This window comes from Mustelus asterias, chromosome 29, assembly GCF_964213995.1.
Source record: "Mustelus asterias chromosome 29, sMusAst1.hap1.1, whole genome shotgun sequence".
NCBI lineage: Eukaryota > Metazoa > Chordata > Chondrichthyes > Carcharhiniformes > Triakidae > Mustelus > Mustelus asterias.
This window is the reverse complement of record NC_135829.1, coordinates 17,597,614-17,624,340: the sequence shown is the minus strand read 5'-3', so window position 1 is coordinate 17,624,340 and position 26,727 is coordinate 17,597,614. Positions and strand designations below refer to the sequence as shown.

General features: G+C 47.2%; 1 protein-coding gene across 2 annotated transcripts in view; it reads right to left on the bottom strand.

The window, feature by feature from the left end:
• The window catches only part of psma4 (proteasome 20S subunit alpha 4), a 27,868-nt gene extending 1,303 nt beyond the window's left edge, over positions 1 to 26,565 (bottom strand). The window contains exons 1-8 of one of the 2 annotated variants that reach the window (XM_078200144.1): positions 26,445 to 26,565; positions 20,217 to 20,244; positions 17,341 to 17,383; positions 17,055 to 17,217; positions 15,740 to 15,817; positions 13,362 to 13,450; positions 8,124 to 8,254; positions 4,399 to 4,522 (exon numbers count right to left, since the gene is read on the bottom strand). In XM_078200144.1, coding sequence (XP_078056270.1) covers positions 4,399 to 4,522; positions 8,124 to 8,254; positions 13,362 to 13,450; positions 15,740 to 15,817; positions 17,055 to 17,217; positions 17,341 to 17,383; positions 20,217 to 20,219 — 631 coding nt within the window. In that variant the 5' untranslated portion in view covers positions 20,220 to 20,244; positions 26,445 to 26,565. Of the gene's footprint in view, positions 1 to 4,398; positions 4,523 to 8,123; positions 8,255 to 13,361; positions 13,451 to 15,739; positions 15,818 to 17,054; positions 17,218 to 17,340; positions 17,384 to 20,216; positions 20,245 to 21,562; positions 24,098 to 26,444 lie in introns of those variants that run through there. The other variant, XM_078200145.1, reaches the window with a different exon arrangement.
• Positions 26,566 to 26,727: the final 162 nt, after the last annotated feature.

Here is a 26,727-nt window from a genome sequence, read left to right as displayed (position 1 = left end):
ACCTATGACCCCTCGTGAACGTCACCACCGACCTGGGGAAAAGCTTCCCACCGTTCACCCTATCTATGCCTTTCATAATTTTATACACCTCTATTAAGTCTCCCCTCATCCTCCGTCTTTCCAGGGAGAACAACCCCAGTTTACCCAATCTCTCCTCATAACTAAGCCCCTCCATACCAGGCAACATCCTGATAAACCTCCTCTGTACTCTCTCCAAAGCCTCCACGTCCTTCTGGTAGTGTGGCGACCAGAACTGGACGCAGTATTCCAGATGCGGCCGAACCAACGTTCTATACATCTGCAACATCAGACCCCAACTTTTATACTCTATGCCCCGTCTATAAAGGCAAGCATGCCATATGCCTTCTTCACCACCTGTGACGTCACCTTCAAGGATCTGTGGACTTGCACACCCAGGTCCCTCTGCATATCTACACCCTTTATGGTTCTGCCATTTATCGCATAGCTCCTCCCTACATTATTTCTACCAAAATGCATCACTTCGCATTTATCAGGATTGAACTCCATCTGCCATTTCTTTGCCCAAATTTCCAGCCTATCTATATCCTTCTGTAGCTTCTGACAATGCTCCTCACTATCTGCAAGTCCTGCCAATTTTGTGTCGTCTGCAAACTTACTGATCACCCCAGTTACACCTTCTTCCAGATCGTTTATATAAATCACAAACAGCAGAGGTCCCAATACAGAGCCCTGCGGAACACCACTAGTCACATGCCTCCAGCCGGAAAAAGACCCTTCCACTACCACCCTCTGTCTTCTGTGACCAAGCCAGTTCTCCACCCATCTAGCCACCTCCCCCTTTATCCCAAGAGATCCAACCTTTTTCACCAGCCTACCATGAGGGACATTGTCAAACGCTTTACTAAAGTCCATATAGACGACATCCACGGCCCTTCCCTCGTCAACCATTCTGGTCACTTCTTCAAAAAACTCCACCAGGTTAGTGAGGCATGACCTCCCTCTCACAAAACCATGCTGACTATCGTTAATGAGTTTATTCCTTTCTAAATGCGCATACATCCTATCTCTAAGAATCTTCTCCAACAACTTCCCCACCACGGACGTCAAGCTCACCGGCCTATAATTACCCGGGTTATCCTTCCTACCCTTCTTAAATAACGGGATCACATTAGCTATCCTCCAATCCTCTGGGACCTCACCTGCGTCCAGTGACGAGACAAAGATTTGCGTCAGAGGCCCAGCGATTTCATCTCTCGTCTCCCTGAGCAGCCTTGGATAGATTCCATCAGGCCCTGGGGATTTGTCAGTCTTTATATTCTCTAACAAACCTAACACTTCCTCCCTTGTAATGGAGATTTTCTCCAACGGTTCAACACTCCCCTCCGAGACACTCCCAGTCAACACATCCCTCTCCTTTGTGAATACCGACGCAAAGTATTCATTTAGGATTTCCCCTACTTCTTTGGGCTCCAAGCATAATTCCCCACTTTTGTCCCTGAGAGGTCCGTCCGATTTTTTCCCTGACAACCCTTTTGTTCCTAACGTATGAATAAAATGCCTTGGGATTCTCCTTAATCCTGTCTGCCAAGAACATTTTGTGACCCTTTTTTGCCCTTCTAATTCCCCGTTTGAGTTCTTTCCTACTTTCTTTGTACTCCTCCAGAGCTCCCTCCGTTTTTAGCTGCCTGGACCTAACATACGCCTCTCTTTTCTTTTTGACCAGTCCCTCAATTTCCCTGGTTATCCACGGTTCTCGAATCCTACCCTTCCTATCCTTCTTTTTGACAGGCACATGCCTGTCCTGCAGCCCTAACAACTGTTCCTTAAAAGACTCCCACATGCCAGATGTGGATTTACCCTCAAACAGCCTCTCCCAATCAAGAGCTGCCAATTTCTGTCTAATCCCATTAAAGTTAGCCTTCCCCCAATCCAACACCTTACCCTTGGGACACCACTCATCCTTCTCCATCACTATCCTAAAGCTAACAGAATTGTGGTCACTATTTGCCACATGTTCCCCTACCGAAACTTTGAAGACCTGACCGGGCTCATTCCCCAGTACTAGGTCCAGTATAGCCCCCTCTCTAGTCGGGCTATCTATATATTGTTCCAAAGAACCCTCCTGTACGCATTTTACAAATTCCTCCCCATTCAGAGTCCCAGCTCTCAGCGATTTCCAGTCTATACCAGGGAAATTGAAGTCTCCCACCACAACAACCCTATTTTTCCTGCACCTATCCAGTATCTCCTGACATATCCGTTCTTCCACTTCCCTTGGGCTGTTGGGGGGCCTGTAGTACACCCCCAACATAGTGACTGCGCCCTTCCTGTTTCTAAGCTCCACCCAGTGACTCGTTACACGACCCCTCTGAATTGTCCTCCCTCTGCACCGCTGTAATATGCTCTCCAACTAATACAGCTACTCCCCCACCTCTTTTGGCCCCTCCTCGGTCTCGCCTAAAACACTTGTACCCTGGAATATTCAGCTGCCAGTCTTGTCCCTCTTTCAACCAAGTCTCTGTCACCGCAACCACATCCAAATTCCTCGTGAGCATTAAGGCCCTATGTTCGTCTGTCTTACCTGCTACGCTCCTTGCATTGAAGTATAAGCACTCCAGACCTCCAGGAGGAGATTAAGATGGAGATGGAGGAGAAATATCTTCTCTCAGGGAGTCGTTAATCACTAGGAATTCTCTTCCCCAGAGAGCAGGGGGATCTGCGTGACTAAATACATTCACTATTGGGCGACACGGTGGCACAGTGGTTAGCACTGCTGCCTCACAGCGCCTCGATTCCCGGCTTGGGTCACTGCCTGTGCGGAGTCTGCACATTCCCCCCGTGTCTGGGTGGGTTTCCTCCAAGTGCTCCGGTTTCTTCCCACAGTGCGAAAGACGTGCTGGTTAGGGTGTATTGGCCGTGCTAAATTCTCCCTCAGTGTACCCGAACAGGCGCCAGAGTGTGGCGACTAGGGGATGTTCACAGTAACAGTGTTAATATAAGCCTACTTGTGACACTAATAAATGAACTTTTACTGAGCTAGAGAAAATTGTGATAGACAAAAGGAATCAAGGGTTATAGGGCAGTCTATAAATTGAGTTAAAGCCACAATCAGATTGGCCATGATCTTATTGAATGGGGGAACAGGCTCGAGGGGCCGAATGGCCTACTCCTGCTCCTATTTCTTTTGCTTATGTTGTGTTCTTGTGGTTAAAGATGTGCTATTCTCCAAAATAGAGGCATGGAAATCTTCGGCATTCACCCGAGAGCAGATGAGGCCTCTCTTTAATGCCTCATGTGTAAGACTGCATCTCAAGCAGTGCAGCACTCCTTCAGTACCACAGCCAAAACAGAAAATCTCAACAGGTCTGACAGCATCTGCGGGGAGAGAATACAGCCAACGTTTCGAGTCTGGATGACCCTTCATCAGAGCGGGTCAGAAATATCTTCTCTCAGTGAGTCCTTAATTGTTGGGAATTCTCTTCCCCAGAGAGCACGGGGGACTCTTTTGTCTATCAAACATCTCTCTAGCTCAGTAGTGAATACATTCAGTAACGCACTGATGAAGGGCCATCTAGACTCGAGACGTTGGCTTTATTCTCTTCCCACAGATGCTGTCAGACCTGCTGGGATTTTTCAGAATTTTCTGTTTTTGTTTCAGATTCCAGCATCTGCACTAATTTGCTTTCTTCTCTCAGCACTACAGTCAGCCTAAACACCAACAGGAACTGAACCCACGAACTACTCAGTTGTTAACCACGCTGCAGGGAGGGTAATAGCAGAGATTAGAATAGGATTTATAAAACCAATCTCACTTTCCGGCTGCAGATATCACTGAATAAAGTTGTGTTTCCGTTTCCCCTGAAAATATCTCAAGACTTCAGTATAATTATTTGTATATTAAATGTTTTAATCTCTGAAAACGCAAACGAGGGATATAATGAGGCTTTGATATTGAGCAATTAAATACGATCATTGATGATACGGGCGGCACGGTAGCACAGTGGGTTAGCACTGCTGCTTCACAGCTCCAGGGACCTGGGTTCCATTCCCGGCTTGGGTCACTGTCTGTGTGGAGTTTGCACATTCTCCTCGTGTCTGCGTGGGTTTCCTCCGGGTGCTCCGGTTTCCTCCCACAGTCCAAAGATGTGCGGGTTAGGTTGATTGGCCATGCTAAAATTGCCCCTTAGTGTCCTGAGATGCGTAGGTTAGAGGGATTAGTGGGTAAAATATGTAGGAATATGGGGGTAGGGCCTGGGTGGGATTGTGGTCGGTGCAGACTCGATGGGCCGAATGGCCTCTTTCTGTACTGTAGGGCTTCTATGATTTCTATAATATTTGTGAATATGACCGTTAAATTATAACTTGCAAGCTAAAACTAAGCGGGAATAGAAACATATAATGCTAAATTCCTCTTACCTTTCTCAGTTGACAGTTTGCTAACGTCCATGGTCTTATTCAACACTTTAATTGCCAATGCAAGTGCCGACTCCAGGGTCATGTCACCTTCTTTGAAATCCTGTTTCAGCATCGATACTGCAGCCTGGAATATTCACAACAACAAAGAAACTCAATTATTGAAAACCTCATCATTCAACGGCTTAAACCTTTTAACTAGTGTAAAATAATTTTATTTATTAGTGTCACAATTCGGCTTACATCACATTGCAATGAAGTTACTGTGAAAATCCCCTAGTCGCCACATTATGGCACCTGTTCGGGTACATTGAGGGAGAATTTAGCATGGCCAATCCACCTAGCCAGCACGTCTTTCAGACTGTGGGAAGAAATCGAAGCACCCGGAGGAAACCCACGCAGATACAGAGAGAACATGCAGACTCCGCACAGACAGTGACCCAAGCTGGGAATCGAACCCTGGATGCCTGGTGCTGTGAGGCAGCAGTGCTAACCACTGTGCCACCCATGGTGTGTTTACAATTGATCACCCCAGAGCAAAGTAAAGGTTCCAAGCTACCCAATGGAAAAACAAATGTTGCATTTAAATAGCACCCTTCACAACCACCAGACAATTCACTATTTTTGAACTATAGTCATTGTTGTCACGTAGGAAACACGGCATGGGTGGCACAGTGGTTAGCACTGCTGCCTCACAGCGCCAGGGACCTGGGTTCGATTCCCGGCTTGGGTCACTGTCTGTGTGGGGTTTACACGTTCTCCCCGTGTCTGAGTGGGTTTCCTCCAGGTGCTCCGGTTTTCTCCCACAGTCCAAAAGATGTGCTGGTTAGGTGCATTGGCCATGCTACATTCTCCCTCAGTCTACCCGAACAGGCGCCGGAGTGTGGCGACTAGGGGATTTTCACAGTAACTTCATTGCAGTGTTAATGTAAGCACTAATTTAAAAAAACACAGCAGCCAATTTACACACAGCAAGCTCCCACAGACACTGTGATAATAACCAGATAATCTGTTTTCTTGCGATGTGACTATATCGAGCAGAACACAGGATAACAGATGTGCTTTTCTATAGAGACATGGAAATCTTTGACATTCACCCAAGGAAGCAGATGAGGCCCCTCTGTTTCATGTGAGAGGCTGTACCTCAAGCAGTGCAGCACTCCCTCGGTACTAGAGTCAGCCTAGACTTTGTGCTCAGTCTCTGACGTGCAACTTGAACCCACAATCAACCGACGTCCGAGGGGAGTGGGCTACACACTGAGCTGTGGCTGACGCACCGAGGCCGGGACTTGTAGATGAACCGGGGGACAATGTCTGAAAGAGTTGCTTTATAGGGAAGATTCACCCTTTCAACTCTATTCTTGTGAAGTTAGATGGGATATTTTAATACATTAAAAGGAGCTTACATACCAAATGCTGTTGCTGATAATTTTATCATAATTCTTCATGCTTAACTCTTGATCACTCCCATTTGAAAAATATTCCTTCCCCGGTTAACTATGATGGTGACTGAAGCAGATTGACACCTTCACTGCTTCTGGGACATCTCAGGTTTCCACAAGTACAGGAGCTCGGACAATCAGCTTCTGCTTACGGAGCAGCGGCACAGCTCAAAGTTGTAACCACCCAGAGATGGGGCTTCCCAGCGGTGGCCACTGGGTGGTTACCGCTAGTCGTAAACTTAACTGGCCCCCAGGGCACTGAGGCCAAGTAGATGACTGTAACTTGCATTGACCGAGCACCTATTGACAGAGAGAAACATCCCAGTGTGCACTGCAGCAATGCTAATCAGGCAAAAACAAGTGACAAGGCAGTAATGACAAAAATTAAATGAACTGGCCAATGGTTATATCAGAGGGATTGAAGGAGCTGGGATTCAGGGAGAAAATCTCAAAGCAGCTGAAGGCACACTCACTAATAACAAAGTGTGGAGAGCGAGATGGGTGCACTGTGTTCTGAAAGAGTTCTAAGGCTGAAGAAGTTTATAGGTATCAGGAGTATTAAATACAGCAATTTCAAACAGAAGGATGAGCATTTTAAACTGGAGGTACTGGAGGACAGGGTCACAGAACCATAGGATCCGCACAGTGCAGAAAGAGGGCACTGAGTCTGCACCAACTCTCCGAAAGAGCATCATACCTCGGCCTACCCCTCCCGCCCTATCCCTGTAACCCTGCGCATTTACCATGGCCAATCCACCTAACCTGCACATCTTCGGAGTGAGAGGGGAAACGGGGGAACCGGAGGAAACCCACGCAGACACGGGGAGAACGTGCAGACTCCACGCAGACAGTGACCCAAGCCGGGAATCGAACCCGGGTCCCTGGCGCTGTGAGGCAGCAGTGCTAACCACAGTGCCACCGTGCCGTCCACACTAATACTGGGTCAGCAATGAAAGGAGCAACGAGTGAATGCAAGCAGTGAGTCCCGGTGTAGGATTGAGTTTGAAATGGACTGCTAAGGCACACGGGGATATTACAGGTATGACCATTAAACTCAAGCTCATCAATGAAGCAACGATGAGTAACCTGGCTGCCTGAGGGAATTGGAAAATGAATCTCTGCAGAGTTTCTCCTGAATCTGGCTAGGATTTCTTTTATTCACCCCAGGAGTTATCAATATGACAGGGTAGGGAGGGGTTGGTCTGGAATACGTCTTTTACTGAATAGGGGAACCGCAGAGGGATCTTTTATTGCTTTTCTGTATTGTTGCATTGGCTTAACCAAACAAAAAGAACCAAACATTGAAAATGCACGAGGCTTAGGGGTGATCTTATAGAGGTCTATAGAATAATGAGGGGAATAGATCAGCTAGATAGTCAATATATTTTCCCAAAGGTAGGGGAGTCGAAAACTAGAGGGCATAGGTTTAAGGTGAGATGGGAGAGATAAGGGTCTAGGGGGGCAATTTTTTCACACAGAGGGTGGTGAGTGTCTGGAACGAGCTGCCAGAGGCAGCAGTTGAGGCGGGTATAATTTTGTCTTTTAAAAAGCATTCAGACAGTTACATGGGTAAGATTGATATCGAGGGATATGGGCCAAATGCGGGCAATTGGGACTAGCTTAATGGTAAAAACTGGGCGGCACGGACAAGCTGGGCCGAAGGGCCTGTTTCCATGCTGTAAATCTCTATTACTCTACGACCCAAGCTTATTCACCACCACTGCATAGCTCAAATGCTCCAACCCAGACAACATTAGACAGAATCTCCTCTGCACTGGAGGGTGCATCACGTCCGATAATGAGGTGACCAGAACTGCACACCGTACTCCAGGTAACCAATGCCCCTGTACAGTTCCAACATAACCTCACTGCTCTTATAATCGATGATGTGGAGATCCCGGCGTTGGACTGGGGTAAACACAGTAAGAGTTTTAACAACGCCAGGTTAAAGTCCAACAGGTTTATTTGGTAGCAAATACCATTAGCTTTCGGAGCGCTGCTCCTTCGTTGCCAGAATTGATAAAGGCAAGTGCCCCGTATGTCTTAACTATCCTATTAAACTGCCCTGCTGCCTTCAGGGATCTGTGGACAAGCACCCCAAGATTCCTCTGCTCCTTTGAGCTTCCTAGTGTCCTGCCATTCATCAAATACTCCATCAACTCTTCCATGCTTTGAATTAGAAATAGTAGGCTTTCATACCTCAGTAAAAGATCAAACCAACATGCTAATACAGCAGTTACATCTCTCTGTACAGCGTCAGGGTAGCTCTATAGTTAAGGTACTTACAGCACTGTTATTCCCGATGCAGGTGGCTTTCCAACCTCCGTAGTTTCCGCTGGGGTCACTCTGATAAAGCTGATAGCCATAGTGTTTATCCCACCCCATATAGAGCAGTGAAACACCAAAAGGACGCTTTCCTGTCAGAGATGTCAAGAGGAGGTTAATAGAAAGTATGAAGAGTGTATATATTAAAAACCTTCAACAGTGAACAATCTATCGCAGGTCTCAAAAGGCTTCGCGTACAGCAAATTATCCTGAAGCACAGCGATTAGGTAGACAAACATGATAATCATCTTTCACACAGCAAGGAGAAGGTGATGGCCTAGTGGTATTATCGCTAGACTATTAGTCCAGAAACTCAGCTAATGTTCTGGGGAACCGGGTTCGAGTCCGGTCACGCCAGGTGGTGGAATTTGAAATCAATTTTAAAAATGTCTGGAATTAAGAATTTACTGATGACCATGAAACTGTCGATTGTCAGAAAAACAACGTCCTTTAGGGAAGGAAATCTGCCGTCCTGACCTGGTCTGGCCTACATGTGACTCCAGAGCCACAGCAATGTGGTTGACTCTCAACTGTCCTCGGGCAACCAGGGATGGGCAATAAATGCTGGCCCAGCCAGCGACGCCCATGTCTCACAAATGAATTTAAAAAATGAGAACGAGTTGGGAGTAAGGTTCCAAACTCACTGGAGCTCCAATGGGATTAAATAGGCTCCTGGAGCCTTTAAATCCAAAGAGCCTGTCTCCAAGAGCTGCTGGGCAATTAGAGGCAGGGGAGGGGGAGATGGGTGGACTCTATGATGGGCGGAAGGAGAAGGGAGGAGTCTTTTGACAGGGATGGCCCTCTGTGGGACTGCTTGAATAGGTAGCACCCCCCACCCTGAGCCCACAGGGTATTGCTGGTCTCCCCACATGGTGTACAGGCCTCATAACAGCAAGAAGGATGAGGCCCTTAAGTAACTCTTAATTGACCACTTAAGGCCTCACTAGGCCTCTGGGCAGGAAAGTTGTCCCTGACCTCTCTAACCCTCGGCATAACTGGGGCATGGGGGAAAGTCAGGAAGGTGACAGGCTCCTCAATGTTTCCTTTAGTTTATTCCATCCACATGTGGAATGAGCTTTGTTATCCAGATCACGTGCAGATATGTGCCACCAACAGAAACAAAAAAAAAGGGGCAGCACGGTGGCACAGTGTGTTAGCACTGCTGCCTCACAGCACCAGAGACCTGGGTTCAATTCCCAGCTTGGGTCACTGTCTGTGTGGAGTTTGCACGTTCTCCCCGTGTCTGCATGGGTTTCCTCCGGGTGCTCCGGTTTCCTCCCACAGTCCCAAGATGTGGCGGTTAGGTGGATTGGCCATGATAAACTGCCCCTTAAGTTTCCCAAGATGTATAGGTTAGAGGGATTGGCCATGGGAAATGTGTGGGGTTACGGGGATAGGGCCTCGGAAGATGCTCTATCAGAGAGTCGCCGCAGATTCGATGGGCCAAATAGCCTCTTCTGCACTATAGGGACTCTATGCCAAAGCTACACAGGTATGGAAGAATAATAAAGAATACCACCCCAGCCATTGACACTGTAACAGGCTACTCCACGGATCACCAGAATTAAATGAATTCAGTTTTAAATTTACCACGGTGGCATTTGAACTCATGGTTTTAAGTTCAGGACCATAACCAGTACACCACCATACACCGACAAACATCTGTATTTGATTTGATTTATTATTGTCACATGTACTGGGATACAGTGAAAAGTATTGTTTCTATACAGACAAAGCATACCGTTCACAGAGAAGGAAAGGAGAGAATGAAGAATGTAGTGTTACAGTTATGGCTAGGGTGTAGAGAAAGATCAACTTAGTGCGAGGTAGGTCCTGTTACTTTCATATTGTAGCTAGCATTTTCATCAGTGAACGGCAGTGAGGACTCAGGACAACACAAGATTCAATTCGATAAGTTAAAAATAGAAAGAGCTCAGGAGGTTGGCCTTTTAAATTGGTAGAAAATGTGGAAAAGGCGACTTTTATTTTTTTCCCAGCTCGTCGAGTGTTTTCTTTACTTGAAACTGCCGTGAATAAGAAGGAAAGCAGCTGAGTCATTTCATCACATCAACAAACAGAATCAGGCAGTGGGAAAGTTTCACTGTGAATTTGGAGAGAAGTTGGCTCTTGCGAACTGGAGGGTGAAGGTCAGAGAGAAAAGTGTCCCAATAAATTCAGTGAATATCGAAGGGGGAAACTGCAAGGGGGAACTGGTGAAGAGAGAATCCAGGAGGGAGAATGAATGACTGTTGAAATTGTTTTTGTGGAATCTGAGTGAATTTATTCCAGCTCCAGTTTTCTTCTGAATTAATGAAGTATATATTTATGAACTGTGAAATAATAAACCAATTAACCATTATTAAAGTAATTGTGTCTCACAATGCAGTTTAGAAATTGGGAGATAATGCTGCAGCTGTATAGGACCCTGGTCAGACCCCACTTGGAGTACTGTGCCCAGTTCTGGTCGCCTCATTACAGAAAGGATGTGGAAGCCATAGAAAGGGTGCAGAGGAGATTTTCAAGGATGTTGCCTGGATTAGGTGGCATGTCTTATGAGGATAGGTTGAGAGAGCTAGGTCTTTTCTCCTTGGAGAGGCGAAGGATGAGGGGTGACCTGATAGAGGTGTATAAGATGTTGAGAGGTATTGATAGAGTGGATTCTCAGAGGCTTTTACCCAGGGCTGGAATGGTCGTCACAAGAGGTCACAGGTTTAGGGTGCTGGGGAATAGGTACAGAGGAGATGTTAGGGGTAAGTTTTTCACTCAGAGGGTGGTGGGTGTGTGGAATCGGCTGCCGGTAGTGGTGGTGGAGGAGGATTCGATAGGGTCTTTTAAGAGACTTTTGGATAAGTTCATGGAAGTTAGTAAGATAGAGGGTTATAGGTAACCCTCGTAGGTAGGGACATGTTCGGCGCAACTTGTGGGCCGAAGGGCCTGTTTGTGCTGTAGCTTTTCTATGTTCTAATGCATCCAGATGTGAACTGGGGAGATGCAGTATTTGGAAGTGTTCATGATTTAATTTGTCTTACGAGATATGGTGGCACAGTGGTTAGCACTGCTGCCTCACAGCACCGGGGACCTGGGTTCAATTCTGGCCTCGGGTCACTGTCTGTGTGGAGTTTGCACATTCTCCCCGTGTCTGCATGCGTTTCCTCCGGGTGCTCCGGTTTCCTCCCGCAGTCCAAAAATGTGCGGGTTAGGTTGATTGGCCATGCTAAATTGACCCTAGTGTCAGGGGGTTAGCAGGGTAAATATGTGGGGTTACGGCAATTGGACCTGGGTCAGATTGTGGTCGGTGCAGACTCGATGGGCTGAATGGCCTCCTTCTGCACTGTAGGGATTCTATGATTCTATGAACCTCATAAGAAGTTTTGTATTTATTATTTGGAGATTGGGCGAGTAATCCAAAACTTTTCAGAAACCCCTTAGAGATACCCTTGTGTCGAATATGTACTCGTTGGAGTTTAGAAGGCTGAGGGGTGATCTTATAGAGACATATAAGATAATGAAGGGGCTGGATAGGGTAGAAGTGGAGAGATTCTTTCCACTTAGAAAGGAAACCAGAACTAGAGGGCACAGCCTCAAAATGAAGGGGGGTCAGTTTAGGACAGAGTTGAGGAGGAATTTCTTCTCTCAGAGGGTGATGAATCTCTGGAATTCTCTGCCCACTGAAGTGGTGGAGGCTACCTCGTTGAATATGTTTAAATCACGGATAGATGGATTCCTGATCGGTAAGGGAATTAGGGGTTATGGGGAGCAGGCGGGTAAGTGGAACTGATTGACTTCAGATCAGCCATGATCTTATTGAATGACGGGGCAGGCTCGAGGGGCTAGATGGCCTACTCCTGCTTCTATTTCTTATGTTCTTATATCTTTGGGATCAATCTTCCTTTAATAATTCTACAAAATCAGCTATAGCAGAATGTCTACATCAGTTGTATTCACTGGTCCAAGAATTTTCTTACTAACTCTTACAACGTGCTACCCGACTCACCACTTCCCCCCTGGACTCTCCTCCGCACCGCATCCTCTTCCTGCTTGTACACTTCCCTCTCCCAAGCCCTCTCCGTGAACAAGGGAGGAAGCAGTGAGAGAGGTTTCTAGTGGGCCGCAGGAAAGGCAAGTGCTGGGATAGCGTGGGGCCCCAGGAACTGGAATTGTGGCTGCTTTTTCTAACTGATTGATCACGTCAGGCTTGGTTCTTGTTCATTAATTTCCTGTCTTGGGGGAGTTTACCAGATCTTTGCTGGTGGGCTAGGGTGGCAGTAAACATCATTTAATCATCAGGATCTGCCCAACTATAACAATGAACGTGCGGTGCTTCATGGACAATTGTGCAGGCACACAGCTTAGAGGGAATACGGTTGTCCACCTCCTGCCTTCTCTCCAGATTCTATGCTCCCCATCTTGCCTCCCAGTCCGATTCCAGGGATAGAATTACATTCTGCTCAATATTCCCACTGTGTCGCCACAACGTTTCAATGGATAATTTGTACTGGTCAGGCCAGATGTTTTTGCAACAGGCCAAACAGAATTATTCACAAATAAGTCACTTGCGTATTGCTGAAAAAGGGACATACTGTTGAAGCTTTTCACCTTACACTCATCAGAACAGCTGCAAGAATACCAAATTTCAACAATTTATACTGCATGAGAAGGAGTTGGCTGTGGAGTTGCCATGGAGAATGAACCAGAGAGGTTATCCCACAAACTTGTTTCAAATTGTAAATGCAAGTTGACTCTGATTAGTCGAGGAGTTGCCTTGGAGGATGCACCAGGGAACAGTCCCCTACCACCCCTCTTTCTGCTAAAGGCAGAACAGTGACAGATAGTTGATTTAAGTTCATCGGAGTAACACGGCAGCCTGCAACTGGTGGTTCAGATTGTCTTACTGAGGAGAATGTGTAAAATATTCACAGCTACAAACAATGACCTGGGAAGTTATGGAGAGAGCGCAAGTCTACAAGTGTCACAAGGGAGAGTCAGGAATGTCAGGTTTTGTAAACGGTTACATCTTAAGTAGTCTTTAATTTCAAGATGAAAAAGGATTTGGGGGCTTAAATGTATTTAATCAGGATTTCTACCTGGATATAAGGCCCGTGCGATTCATGTTACCATGGAGATGTCCTGCAATCTTAAGTTTGATGGTCACATTATCATTCACACATTTGTTTTGAAACATACTTTATTCTGACTTACCTCCGAACTGTGTGTAAGCCTGCTTGATATCGCAGAGTGTCGTGACCAACTGCTCACATGGGATCGGTTCTTGGTACTGAAGGAGATACCTGTGAATATAAAAGGAATGATGTGGAGATGCCGGCGTTGGACTGGGGTGAACACAGTAAGAAGTCTCACAACACCAGGTTAAAGTCCAACAGGTTTATTTGGTAGCAAATACCATAAGCTTTCGGAGCAGTGCTCCGAAAGCTTATGGTATTTGCTACCAAATAAACCTGTTGGACTTTAACCTGGTGTTGTGAGACTTCTTACAATATAAAAGGAAACCATGACTGCAATCTGGACACTTGCAGGGGGATTTTTACTCTTCATTATTTAGTTTAAGTGGGTGTAAAGAAACGCTAACACTCCCACAATGTTTTTAAATGTGGAATTGAGAAGTTCATTCTTTAAGAGAAAGTCAAGTCTATATGCTGGATGTAGAATTATAAAAAGACAGTCCAAGCTGGAGCATTCTCATCTCCAGGACCCTGGACCTACTTCAGGTCACACTAGGAAGAATATGCACAGCACACTAAACTGAAGCTTCTTTATTCATTCATGCTTAGGGATGTGGACTTTGTTTATGACCCATCACTATTCACCCGAGCAGTGAGCCACCTTCTTGAACCGGTACAGCTCGAGTGATGAACATGGTCCGACAATGTTCCGGAGGGACTTCCAACATTCTGACACCGCAATGCTAAATTAATCATAGAATCTCTGAAGTGCAGGAGGCCATTCGGCCCACTGAGTCTGCACCGACCACAATCCCGCCCACGCTCTATTCTCGTAACCCCTCATATTTATCCTGCTATTCCCCCTGACACTAGGGTTAAGTTAGTATGGCCAATCAACCTCACCCGCACATCTTTGGATTGTGGGAGGAAACCGGAGCACCCGGAGGAAACCCACGCAGACACGGGGAGAACATGTAAACTCCACACAGTGACCCGAGGCTGGAATTGAACCGGGGTTCCTGGCGCTGCGAGGCAGCAGTGCTAACCACTGTGCCACCGGGGGACGTATTTCCAAGCTTGGGGTTGGGTGGGTATCATAGTGGTTAGGTTACTACTCGAGTAATCCAAAGGCCTGGACTAATGATCCAGAGGCACAAGTTCAAATCCCAACATGGCAGCCTGGGGAATTCACATTCAGTTAATTAAATCTGAAATGAAAGCTCGTCTCGAAGATGGTGACCATGAAACTACCAGATTATCGGTAAAACCCATCTGACTCACCACTGTTTTTTAGGGAAGGAAACTGGGTGTCCTGCCTGACTAGTTTGTGGGTGACTCCATAACCACAGCAATGTGGACGATTAACTTCCCCCTGAAATGACTCAGCAAGCTACTATGCTGTACAAGAATATCAATAAATACTGGCTGTGCCAACCAATCCTGTATTCCATTAATGAATACAGAGTCAGATGGTCTGGGACTTGGACCTGACACCGTTTCCATGCAGATGTTTCCCTTGTCCTACTAGGTTTATTTTATTAGTGTCATAAGTAGACTTACATTAACACTGTAATGAAGTTACTGTGAAAATCTCCTAGTCGCCACACTCCGGCGCCTGTTCGGGTACACTGAGGGAGAATTTAGCATGGCCAATTCACCTAACCAGTACGTCTTTCAGACCGTGGGAGGAAACTCAGGCAGACACAGGGAAAACGCGCACACACCGCACAGCCAGTGACCCAAGCCAGGAATCGAACCCGGATCCTGGCGCTGTGAGGCAGCAGTGCTAACCACTGTGCCACCCGCAGGTGTCGGAAACCGTGGGTTTGGGAGGTTCTGGTAAAACCGTGGCGATTTGCATCCTGTCGATTGTGTACACTGCGGGCATTGTACATGGCCTCACGGCACTGACTCCACGTACTAAATCCACTCAGGGGCCAAGAACCTGCAGCTTTACTTAAAAGGTGACAAAGTTGGCCGTGAATGTTATGCTTCTGCAGTGGGCATTCGGGAAGTTGATGTTAAGGCATATTGCTGTGGTGGAGTAGCAAGAGGTTCTACTCTCAATGGACCTCATGCTGGACTTGCTAAGGGGTTTACTTCCTGTCAACATTAGGCACCAGGATCCCAGCACCAACAACCTGCAGCTCGAGAACGATCAGTCGTCACTAGAGGATGACTGAAGGATTGCGGGTGCTTTGACTGAGACAGGGCTGTGATTACTGATGGGAGATATCCTAGAACAGTTTCCACTGTGGGTGTGATGTGCTGCAAGGAGCAGTTTGGCATCAAACAATTAAAACATTCTGAAATTCGAACTGCTGTGAATGAAACTCGAGTGTGATAAGAAGACTATTTCAGAGGGAAAGCTCATTCAAAACTAATGGATTATCTTACCTCTGGGCAATCAACCGCAGCTCATTTGTAAGGACATTGGCATCCGATGTTATTCCTGCGACGCTACAAGCCATATCACTGAGAAAGATTACCAAAAATGGTCAAGTTAATTTACATCCTTACACGAGGCTTTCGGTACTAATGTTTAACAAACTTTTACACATACAAGTAAAACTGCCTGTGTCAAAATAACAATATAGAAAATTCCACTGTTAACGGTCATTTTCTGTTGAAATCACCTCTCGGTAAACTAGTTAAATTAAACACAGAAGTTATGTGAGGACACAGCGACCGCAGACTCTAACCAGAGACAGCTAACTCCCTCTCGTGGCTGCTTGCTGCACAGAACATCAAACCGTTCAGCTTCCGCTTCATTCAATTGCTCACACAGGATCTGATCCTCAAACCCCTTTCCGTCCAGATTTCATAGAATTCCGACAGAATGAATCAGAATCCCTAGTGCTGAAGGAAGCCATTCGGCCCATCGAGTCTGCACCGACTCTCTGACGGATATCTTAGTAAGAAGTCTCACAACACCAGGTTAAAGTCCAACAGGTTTATTTGGTAGCAAATACCATAAGCTTTCGGAGCACTGCTCCTTCGTCAGATGGAGTGGAAATGTGCTTGTGGAAATTTGAGAGCACATTTCCACTCCATCTGACGAAGGAGCAGTGCTCCGAAAGCTTATGGTATTTGTTACCAAATAAATCTGTTGGACTTTAACCTGGTGTTGCGAGACTTCTTACTGTGTTCACCCCAGTCCAACGCCGGCATCTCCACATCACGGATATCTTACCCAGGCCTCTCCCCGCCCTTTTCCCGTAACCCCACACATTTCCCACGGCTCATCCATCTAATCTTTGGACACTAAGGGGCAATTTAGCACAGCCAATCCGCCTAACCCGCACATTCTTTGGAGTGTGGGAGGAAACCGGAGCACCCGGAGGAAATCCACGCAGACACGGGGAGAACAAGCAGATCCCACACAGTCACCCGAGGCTGGAATCAAATACGGGTCCCTGGCGCTGTAAGGCAGCAGTTCTAACCACTGTGCCCTCCGAATCGGTCTCCTATATTAAGATTATGTCCCCTTGTTCTGGATGCCCCCACAATATAAAATTTATAATAAAATACAATCTCTCTTTACCAAAGCCCTTTACCATCTTTCACAGTCTGATCACCTCACCCCCCCCAATCTTCTAAACTCAAGGGAGTACAAACCTAATTGACCTCATTTGAAAGTTATATCGCCAATGCTAACTTAGGCTGGCCAGACATAAGCCCAATAGATTTATGGATCGGAGTTTTCACGTACTCGTTTAGTTTATATATTTTTTCAGAGAAGAAAACTTCATCCAGTAGCTTGTGAATGTTACGTCTCTCTGCAGCCAACAAAACACCGTCGTTTGCTAAGATCCCCAGGCAGGTTCCAGCGTGACCAATGGCTTCCATGGCATATTCAACCTGGTACAGTCTTCCTGTTGTATCATGAAAAAGAAAAGTTTGTATTTGAATGAAACGCACAGTTGAACAGCAAGGATACAAAACGCACCCACTGAAACAGTCAGACCCATAGGAGGCCATCACCCAGAGAACCTCACCTTCTGGCGAGAATATGGTCGTCCGCGAGTCATATCTTCGAGACTACAAAGGCAGACAAAATAAGAATTAATCTTGCACGTTATATTTTAACCTCCCTTCTCCCCCTCGCAAACATCGGTTAACCCCTTCTTTGAGGATTCTGCGCCAATGTTGAGGCACCTACACCCAATTGAGGATAGAATCCATAGAATCCTACAGTGCAGAAGGCGACCATTCAGCCCATTGAGTCTGCACCGGCCACAGTCCCACCCAGCCCTATTCTCATAACCCTTCATATTTACCCTACAATGCCCCTGACACTAGGGCCTATTTAGCACAGCCAATCCACCTAACCCACACATCTTTGGACTGTGGGAGGAAACCAGAGCACCCGGAGGAAACCCACGCAAACACGGGGAGAATGTGAAAACTCCACAGACAGTGACCCAAGCTGGGAATTGAACCTGGGTCCCTGGCGCTGTGAGGCAGCAGTGCTAACCACTGTGCCGCCCCAGGGATCACCTTCCCTCAGTGTAGGAAAGAGAGGTGATTGGTTCAGGATGCTGATGATGAGCAACTTGGTATTTTTGGAATAACAGCCAAAACCCCACATTCCAAAACAGAAAGGCGTTGGGCGACACGGTGGCACAATGGTTAGCACTGCTGCCTCACAGTGCCAGGGACCTGGGTTTGATTCCCGGCTTGGGTCACTGTTTGTGTGGAGTCTGCACGTTCTCCCCGTGTCTGCGTGGGTTTCCTCCGGGTGCTCCAGTTTCCTCCCACAGCCGAAAGATGTGCAGGTTAGGTGGATTGGCCATGCTGAATTGCCCCTTAGTGTCAGGGGGACTAGCTATGATAAACACATGCGGTTATGGGGATAGGGCCTGGGTGGGATTGTGGTCGGTGCGGACTCGTGGGCCGAATGGCCTCATTCTGCACTGTAGGAATCTATGATTTTATGAACATGCAGCAACTCAATATGAGCAATATGGGTAACAATTTCCGGGACTTTTTAAAAAATTCATTTGTGGGACATGGGCGTCACTGGCTGGGCCGACATTTATTGCCCACCCCTAGTTGCCCGAGGGTAGTTGAGAGTCAACCACATTGCTGTGGCTCTGGAGTCACATGTAGGCCAGATTGGGTAAGGACGGCAGATTTCCTTCCCTAAAGGATATTGGTGAACCAGATGGGTTTTTCCGACAATCGACAATGAGTTTCATGGTCATCAGTAGATTCTTAATTCCAGATATTTTTTATTGAATTCAAATTCCAGCTGTATTTTCAATGAGCAGTTTTGTTATAGTCTCTGAGTTCCTCACTATACCTCAGCTTCCACTCTAACCTCTTTGACTCCACTGGAGAGTCAGTGGTGTAGTGGTAATGTCACAGGACTAGTAATCCAGAGGCCCGGGCTAATACTTTCAGGACACGGGTTCAAATCCCACCATAGAAACATAGGAGAAACATAGAAACATAGGAGAAACATAGAAAAACTACAGCACAAACAGGCCCTTTGGCCCACAAGTTGTGCCGAACACATCCCTACCTTCTAGACCGACCTATAACCCTCCATCCTATTACGCTCCATGTACTCATCCAGGAGTCTCTTAAAAGACCCTATTGAGTTCGCCTCCACCACCACTGACGGCAGCCGATTCCACTCGCCCACCACCCTCTGTGTGAAAAACTTACCCCTAACATCTCCCCTGTACCTACCCCCCAGCATACTAAACCTGTGTCCTCTCGTCGCAGACATTTCCACCCTGGGAAAAAGCCTCAGAGTCCACCCGATCTATGCCTCTCAACATCTTATACACCTCTATTAGGTCTCCTCTCATCCTTTGTCTCTCCAAGGAGAAAAGACCGAGCTCCCTCAGCCTATCCTCATAAGGCATGCCACTCAATCCAGGCAACATCCTTGTAAATCTCCTCTGCACTCGTTCAATCTTTTCCACATCCTTCCTATAGTGAGGCGACCAGAACTGAGCACAGTACTCCAAGTGGGGTCTGACGAGGGTCTTATATAGCTGCATCAATATCCCCGGACTCCTAAACTCAATCCCTCGATTGATAAAGGCCAGCACACCATACGCCTTCTTAACCACCTCCTCCACCTGCGGGGGCCGATTTCAGAGTCCTATGGACCCGGACCCCAAGGTCCTTCTGATCCTCTACAGTACTAAGAGTCTTTCCCTTTATATTGTACTCCTTCATCCCATTTGACCTACCAAAATGGACCACGACGCATTTATCTGGGTTGAAGTCCATCTGCCACTTCTCCGCCCAGTCTTGCATCCTATCTATGTCCCTCTGTAACTTCTGACATCCCTCCAGACTATCCACAACCCCACCAACCTTCGTGTCGTCGGCAAACTTACCAACCCATCCCTCCACTTCCTCATCCAGGTCATTTACGAAAATGACAAACAGCAAGGGTCCCAGAACAGATCCCTGGGGCACACCACTGGTGACCGACCTCCAATTAAAAAAGACCCATCTTTACCCACTCTCTGCCTCCTTTGGGCAAGCCAGTTCTGGATCCATGGTGGAATTTAAATTCAACTAATAATTCTGGAGCTGAATGCTAATCTCGGTATCTTGACAATCGATTGTTGTAAAATCCAAAGGAAATCTGCCATCTTTATCTGATCCGGTCTACATCTGACTCCAGACACAAAGCAATGTGGGTGACTCTTAACTGTCCTCTGAAATGTCTTAGCAGGCCACTCAGCTTGGGGGCAATTCGGAATGGGCAACAAACGCTGCCTTTGCCATTGACACTCACAGCCCATGAAAGAATTAGAAAACAACCAACAAGCTTGAATACAGTAAATACACGCTCCTGTTAAAGTCAAATTTAAGTTTTAGAGCAATTAAAACCTCAGTTACTCACCATCGTGTTCTGAGGTTAGATCAAAAATCTGGGAACAGAAAAAGGAATTAGTTAATGTGTGCGATACTCTGCTGAAACAAGACCTGACAGTATCTGTCCCGAATATCTTCTTAATGCTGACAACACAGTTAAGCTTTAATCAAGCACTCAGACAGAATAGCTTGCAACCAGAAGGTCGACACAGATGAAGGGGATAATTTGGCCTCGTTTTGCTCATCCGTAAGGAACAGCCAAGAAACAAGTTTGAGTAGAACCAGCATTAACATGTACATCTCAGTCAATGTGACGTTTAACTCAAAGCTGTTGGAATTTGAGAAGTCATGATGTGGAGATACCGGCGTTGGACTGGGGTAAGCACAGTAAGAGGTCTCACAACACCAGGTTAAAGTCCAACAGGTTTATTTGGTAGCAAATACCATAAGCTTTCGGAGCTTGCTGCTCCTTCGTCAGATGGAGTGGTCTCTGTTCTCCAACAGTGCACAGACACAGAAATCAAGTTACAGAATACTATATTCTGTAACTTGATTTCTGTGTCTGTGCACTGTTGGAGAACAGAGACCACTCCATCTGACGAAGGAGCAGCAAGCTCCGAAAGCTTATGGTATTTGCTACCAAATAAACCTGTTGGACTTTAACCTGGTGTTGTGAGACTTCTTACGGAATTTGAGAATACAGTGAACCAAGTGGCCATTTATTTTTTATTTTTAACTTGTTCCTATATCAGACAAGACAGACACACACAAACACACACTTTCTACAATTATCACCCACTCTGAGATAAACAGCAACAGAATTTCTCCAATATGAAGACATAGTTAGCCCCAGTTTAGCCCCTTCAAAACCACTCACTTATGGGTTAAAATTGGGTCTCATAAAGTTGGTCAAATGATCTGTCACAGATATGGAGGGACTACAAATCTCCTTCCCTGAGATTATCAAATATAAAAGATGTTAAACTATTCGAATATGTGTTTACATTCCATTGGCAGAATGTTGCTTCCAGCATATTTGCACAGAAAATCTGAAAGTCAACAATATATTGGTTAACCTGTAATTGGAATGAATTTCTAAATAATGACAGATTTGTTTAGCCTAAGGCACAAGTTTCACTTAATTGAGAAGATCAGCTTTCTGTGTCCTCAGAATGGTCCTCGCACACATCTGGGCAAACCTTGCGGCTGGAGGGCCACATCTGGGAATGGAGATTTAACCGAGGGTGGTATACCTCACCACACATTTTAATCGAGCTGCTACCAAGCGCATTTGTAATCCATTCCACATCTATTAGGAAACTTGTTTCGAATTTTTACAAGGCCTAAAACCACAAAAGCTTCACTTTCTATTACATTTTTTGTCGAAGCTGTTCATCTTGCACTCATCAGGACATTCACACAAGAAGGGCGGCACGGTAGCACAGTGGTTAGCACTGCTGCTTCACAGCTCCAGGGTCCCGGGTTCAATTCCCGGCTCGGTTAACTGTCTGTGTGGAGTTTGCACATTCTCCCCGTGTCTGCGTGGGTTTCCTCCGGGTGCTCCGGTTTCCTCCCACAGTCCAAAGATGTGCGGGTTAGGTTGACTGGCCAGGTTAAAAATTGCCCCTTAGAGTCCTGGGATGCGTAGGTTAGAGGGATTAGCGGGTAAATATGTGGGGGTAGGGCCTGGGTGGGATTGTGGTCGGTGCAGACTCGATGGGCCGAATGGCCTCCTTCTGCACTGTAGGGTTTCTATGATTTCTAACATCAACATCAGGAGAAATCAACAAATTTAGATCGTGTGAGAAGAGAGTGCCTATTGGTTGGCAAGTGGACTCTGATGGGGAGAGGAACTCGCATGGAGAACGCACCAGTTGAAAGAGACTGAAAGTTAACTGGCAAGCATAGTTTGAAATTTAAACCAGGGAGCTCGACTCTGATTGATGATCAAGGCGTTTCACTGGGGAATGAACCAGCAAATGGCTGACACTTATTTTGTTTAGCTGAAACAGGTGCAATGTGTATGCATGTTCTTTCTGTCTGCAAAGAACAGGATTCCTATGTATTAATATATGTAGCTTCCAATACATGCAAATGCACCACAATGCCAGCCTGATTGATAATCTTAAATTGGTTATCAGTGTGATTCTTAGCACAATGTGAATTATTTAGCAAAGGCTGTCCAATCACAGAATTTCATCTAGTCCCGGACACTGTGTTTTAAATTTTGCAAGTACGAGCTGGTTGGGTATGGTCTGTGCACAGTGGAAGGGACATGCTGTACGATATTATGAGCCAACCTTTGCCTACATAGCTGGCATCACACTGGCACAGCAATTCATACACCGTAATCCATTTGTGCGATTGGCAGAATGTCTTTTCAGCGTGATGACAGCATTCTGTTAGTGGAGAATATTTGTGTTGTTACTGCATAGTAACAGCGTGAAACAGCTAGTGAGAGACAGCTTGTCCTCCCAGGGTAATCTGAGGTAGACTGGGCCCTTCTCAGCGCTGAAGGTGACAGCCTTGAGGCCCATTCACGAGTTTGCACGATATGTAGCACAAAATGATCTGATCAGGATAGTCATTATCCCGCAGGATGCTTTCCAAATGTCCTATTTCAGCATCAAGCTTACAGGGTGGCAAATGGCCTTGGCCCCATTTATGAAGCTGCCAATGGGCCAATCTTGTAACACGTGGAACTGTCAGAATCCCAAAGTGTATATTGACTGATGATGGTAGGCATTCACCATCCAAATCAAAACCTTCACCACCTCTGGCAGAAACAGAACTTGCTTTTCCAACTCTAGTTTGCCAGAGTGTGGTGAATCAGTGAGACACCCATCTCAAAATGGTCTTTGATAAAGAGAATCACATTATAACGAAAACACACAATGGTCTGATCTAATCAATATTAGAATTTAAGGGTATTTAAAACTGCTTGCTGAATTTTGGAAAATTTTGGTAACTATTTAATACTGCTAAGCTACAGTATTTATAGACCTCGTGTCAATTTACACATCCTTTTTCGTGCCAATTGGACTTTTAAAAAATTCTTACATGGGATGTGAGCACCGCTGGCTGGGCCAGCATTTATTACCCGTCCCTAACTGCCCTTGCACTGAGTGGCTTGCTATAGACCTCTTCAGAGGGCATTTAAGAGTCAACCACATCACTGTGGGTCTGGAGTCACAGGACATTAAAGGATTTTGATGAATCAGATGGGTTTTTGCGACAATCGACAATGTGGTCATCATTAGACTTTTAATTGCAGATTTTTACTGAATTCAATTTGCTATCTGTCATGGTGGGATTTGAGCCCGAGTCCCAGATCTTGCTTTGGATTACTAGTCCAGTGACAATACCACTGCACCACTTCCTTATCTGTTACCAGTGACCATGTGGCCGAATACAGGCGGGTGCAGAGGGCTACACGAGAACCTTGTTAGATTTCAGGGCTTTTTCCACCAATAGCAACTGGTGGCTAGACAGCAACTTGGAACATTGGGCTCCTCGGAGGACAACATTCCCAGGATAAATAATTTATTTTGTTGGAAAGCAGAATAAAAAGTCCAAGGGTCGGAGCGGAGTTTTGGGAATTAGAGGGCGCGTGTGAGAATTATGACAATTTGCAGGGATTAGTATAAGTTTGGGATATTATCCAGGGAAGCGGCTGCAGGGAAAGAAGTTGCTTACCCTGCCCACTGAAGCTGTACTCCAAATAATGCAGCACAGGGCAGACCAGGACTGGTAACAGCCAGAAGCTCATGGGACTGGGTTGGAGCTGCAGTACAATAGGGAGTGCACTCAAAAATTATTCACCTTTTCTCCAACTCATTTGGGACCTTAAGTGGGAGAAGCTGCCAGACTTTGAACTGTGAGGGTTTACTGGACAAATATACAAATCCCAAAGACGGGGCCTGACACGAAAGGACTGCTACCTCCGAGTGCCAATCATTGACGATCTTACTTAAAGCTACTTCCGGTGGCCATTTGACCTCCTGGAATCTTCTGCAGTGCACCGGGGGGGGGTGCACTCTCATACCCGACTGACCACACCTCTGCAGATGACTGCAGTGTAGTGTACCTCCACGTAAATCCATCAAGGATCAGCAATGAAAAATCCATTGCAATTGTTGCAGAAATGTCTCAACCTGACAATCTGAGATCATATTTATGATGGACAGAGTAACAGAGCTAACACTGAGACCAATATGACTCTTCTCGGAACCAGGCCTGAAGTGACATTAAACTTGAAATGCTAACTGTTTGTAGAACTCTGCTTTTATTTCAATTCTCCAGTATCTGCAGTATTTTGCTTTTATTACCATACTTATGATGCATCTGCAGATGGTGCACATGGCTGCTACTGTGCATCGGTGGTGGCGGGATTGAATGTTTGTGGAAGGAATACCAATCAAGTGGTTGCTTTGTCCTGGATGGTGTCAAACTTTGAGTGTTGTTGGAGCCGCACTCATCCAGGCAAGTGGGGAGTATTCCATCACACTCCTGACTTGTGCCTTGTAGATGGTGGACAGGCTTTGGGGAGTCAGGAGATGAGTTACTCACCACAGGATTCCTAGCCTCTGACCAACTCTTGCAGCCACAGTATTTATATGGCCAGTCCAGTTCAGTTTCTGGTCACTGGCAGCCCCCTGGGATGTTGATAGTGGGGAATTCAGTGGTGGTAATGCCACTGAATGTTAAGGGGGAGGGTGGGTGGGGGGGGGGAGAAGACCGTAAGATATAGGAGCAGAAATAGGCCATTCAGCCCATCGGGTCTGTTCCGTCATTCAATTACAGCTGATAAGTTTCACAACCCCATTCTCCTGTCTTTTTCTCTATAACCTTTGATCCCCTTCCCAATCAAGCATCTATCTATCTCTGTCTTAAAGACACTCAATGACCTGGCCTCCTCCTGTGGCAATGAATTCCACAGATTCACCACCCTCTGGCTGAAGAAATTCCTCCTCATCTCGGTTCTAAAGGACCATCCCTTTACTCTGAGGCTGTGCCCTGGGATCCAAGTCTCTCCTCCTAATGGAAACATCTTCCTCACGCCCACTCTATCCAGGCCTTTCAGTATTCTGTAAGTTTCAGTGAGATCTCCACTTATCCTTCTAAACTCCATCGAGTACAGACCCAGAGTCCTCAAACGCTCCTCATACATCAAGCTTTTCATTCCCGGGATCATTCTCGTGAACCTCCTCTGGACCCTCTCCTGGGCCAGGACATCCTTCCTTAGATACGGAGCCCAAAATTGCTCACAATATTCCAAATGGGGTCTGACCAGAGCCTTATAAAGCCTCAGCAGCACATCCCAGCTTTTGTATTCTAGTCCTCTCAGAATGAATGCTAACATTGTATTTGCCTTCCTAACTAGGTGACACAGTGGGTTAGCACTGCTGCCTCACAGCTCCAGGGAGCCGGGTTCGATTCCCGGCTTGGGTCACTGTCCGTGTGGAGTTTGCACATTCTCCTCGTGTCTGCGTGGGTTTCCTCCGGGTGCTCCGGTTTCCTCCCACAGCCTGAAAGACGTGCTGGTTAGGGTACATTGGCCGTGCTAAATTCTCCCTCCGTGTACCCGAACAGGCGCCGGAGTGCGGCGACTAGGGGATTTTCACAGTAACTTCATTGCGGTGTTAATGTAAGCCTACTTGTGACAATGAATAAGTAAACTTTAAATCACCAATTCAAGGGGGATATTGGGGGAGAAACAGAGGCTGAATTCAATGGGGAGACACTCCATCCCCCTCCCTCCCCCCGGTCCTTCCCGCCTCCTCCCTCCCCTACCCCCCCCCGGGCCTCCTCCCCCGGGCCTCCTCCGTCCCCGGGCTCCAGCCTCCTCCCCCGGGCCTCCTCCCCCGGACCGCGCCGCCACGAAGCGAAAGCGAAACCAGCGGCGGTGACTCGGGGATTTTCCTGCCCTCAGGCCGGGAACCCGAGCCCCGGCTCCGGCCGCCTCACAACCTCCGCCCGGGGGAGAGGCCGGGGCGCTGCGGCCTCGGGGCCTGGCGCGGGGGGGAGGGAGGGGACCCTCAGCGGCCCGGGGCCCCGGGGTGAGGCGGCGGCCGCAGCGCCCAGCGAGACCGGGGCCTGTGCTGCCGGGGCTCACAGAGCCGGGTCCCGGGCTCGGCTCAGGCCGCGGCCCCTGTTCCCGGTCCCCGCTCTCTCTCTCCTCGCTCCCCGGGTCCCCGCTCCCCGGTCTCTCCCCCCCCCCGCGTCCCGGGCCCCCGCTCCCCCCGGTGTCTCTCACCCGCCGCTCCGGCTCCTCCGCTGATCCCAGGCCCAGTTCCCAACAGCCGACGAGACGCTGACCGCGGTCAAGAGCGGCGCCGGAATCCCCGCCACCGCTGCAGCGCTACCCAGCGGCCGGGAGGATGCAGCGCCTCAGCAGCTCAAAGACTAATAAATGGGGCTGAGAGACTGAAATGGAATCCCTACAGTACATCAAGAGACCATTCAGCCCATCAAGCCTGCATTGACAACAATGGGCGGCACGGTAGCACAGTGGTTAGCACTGCTACTTCACAGCTCCA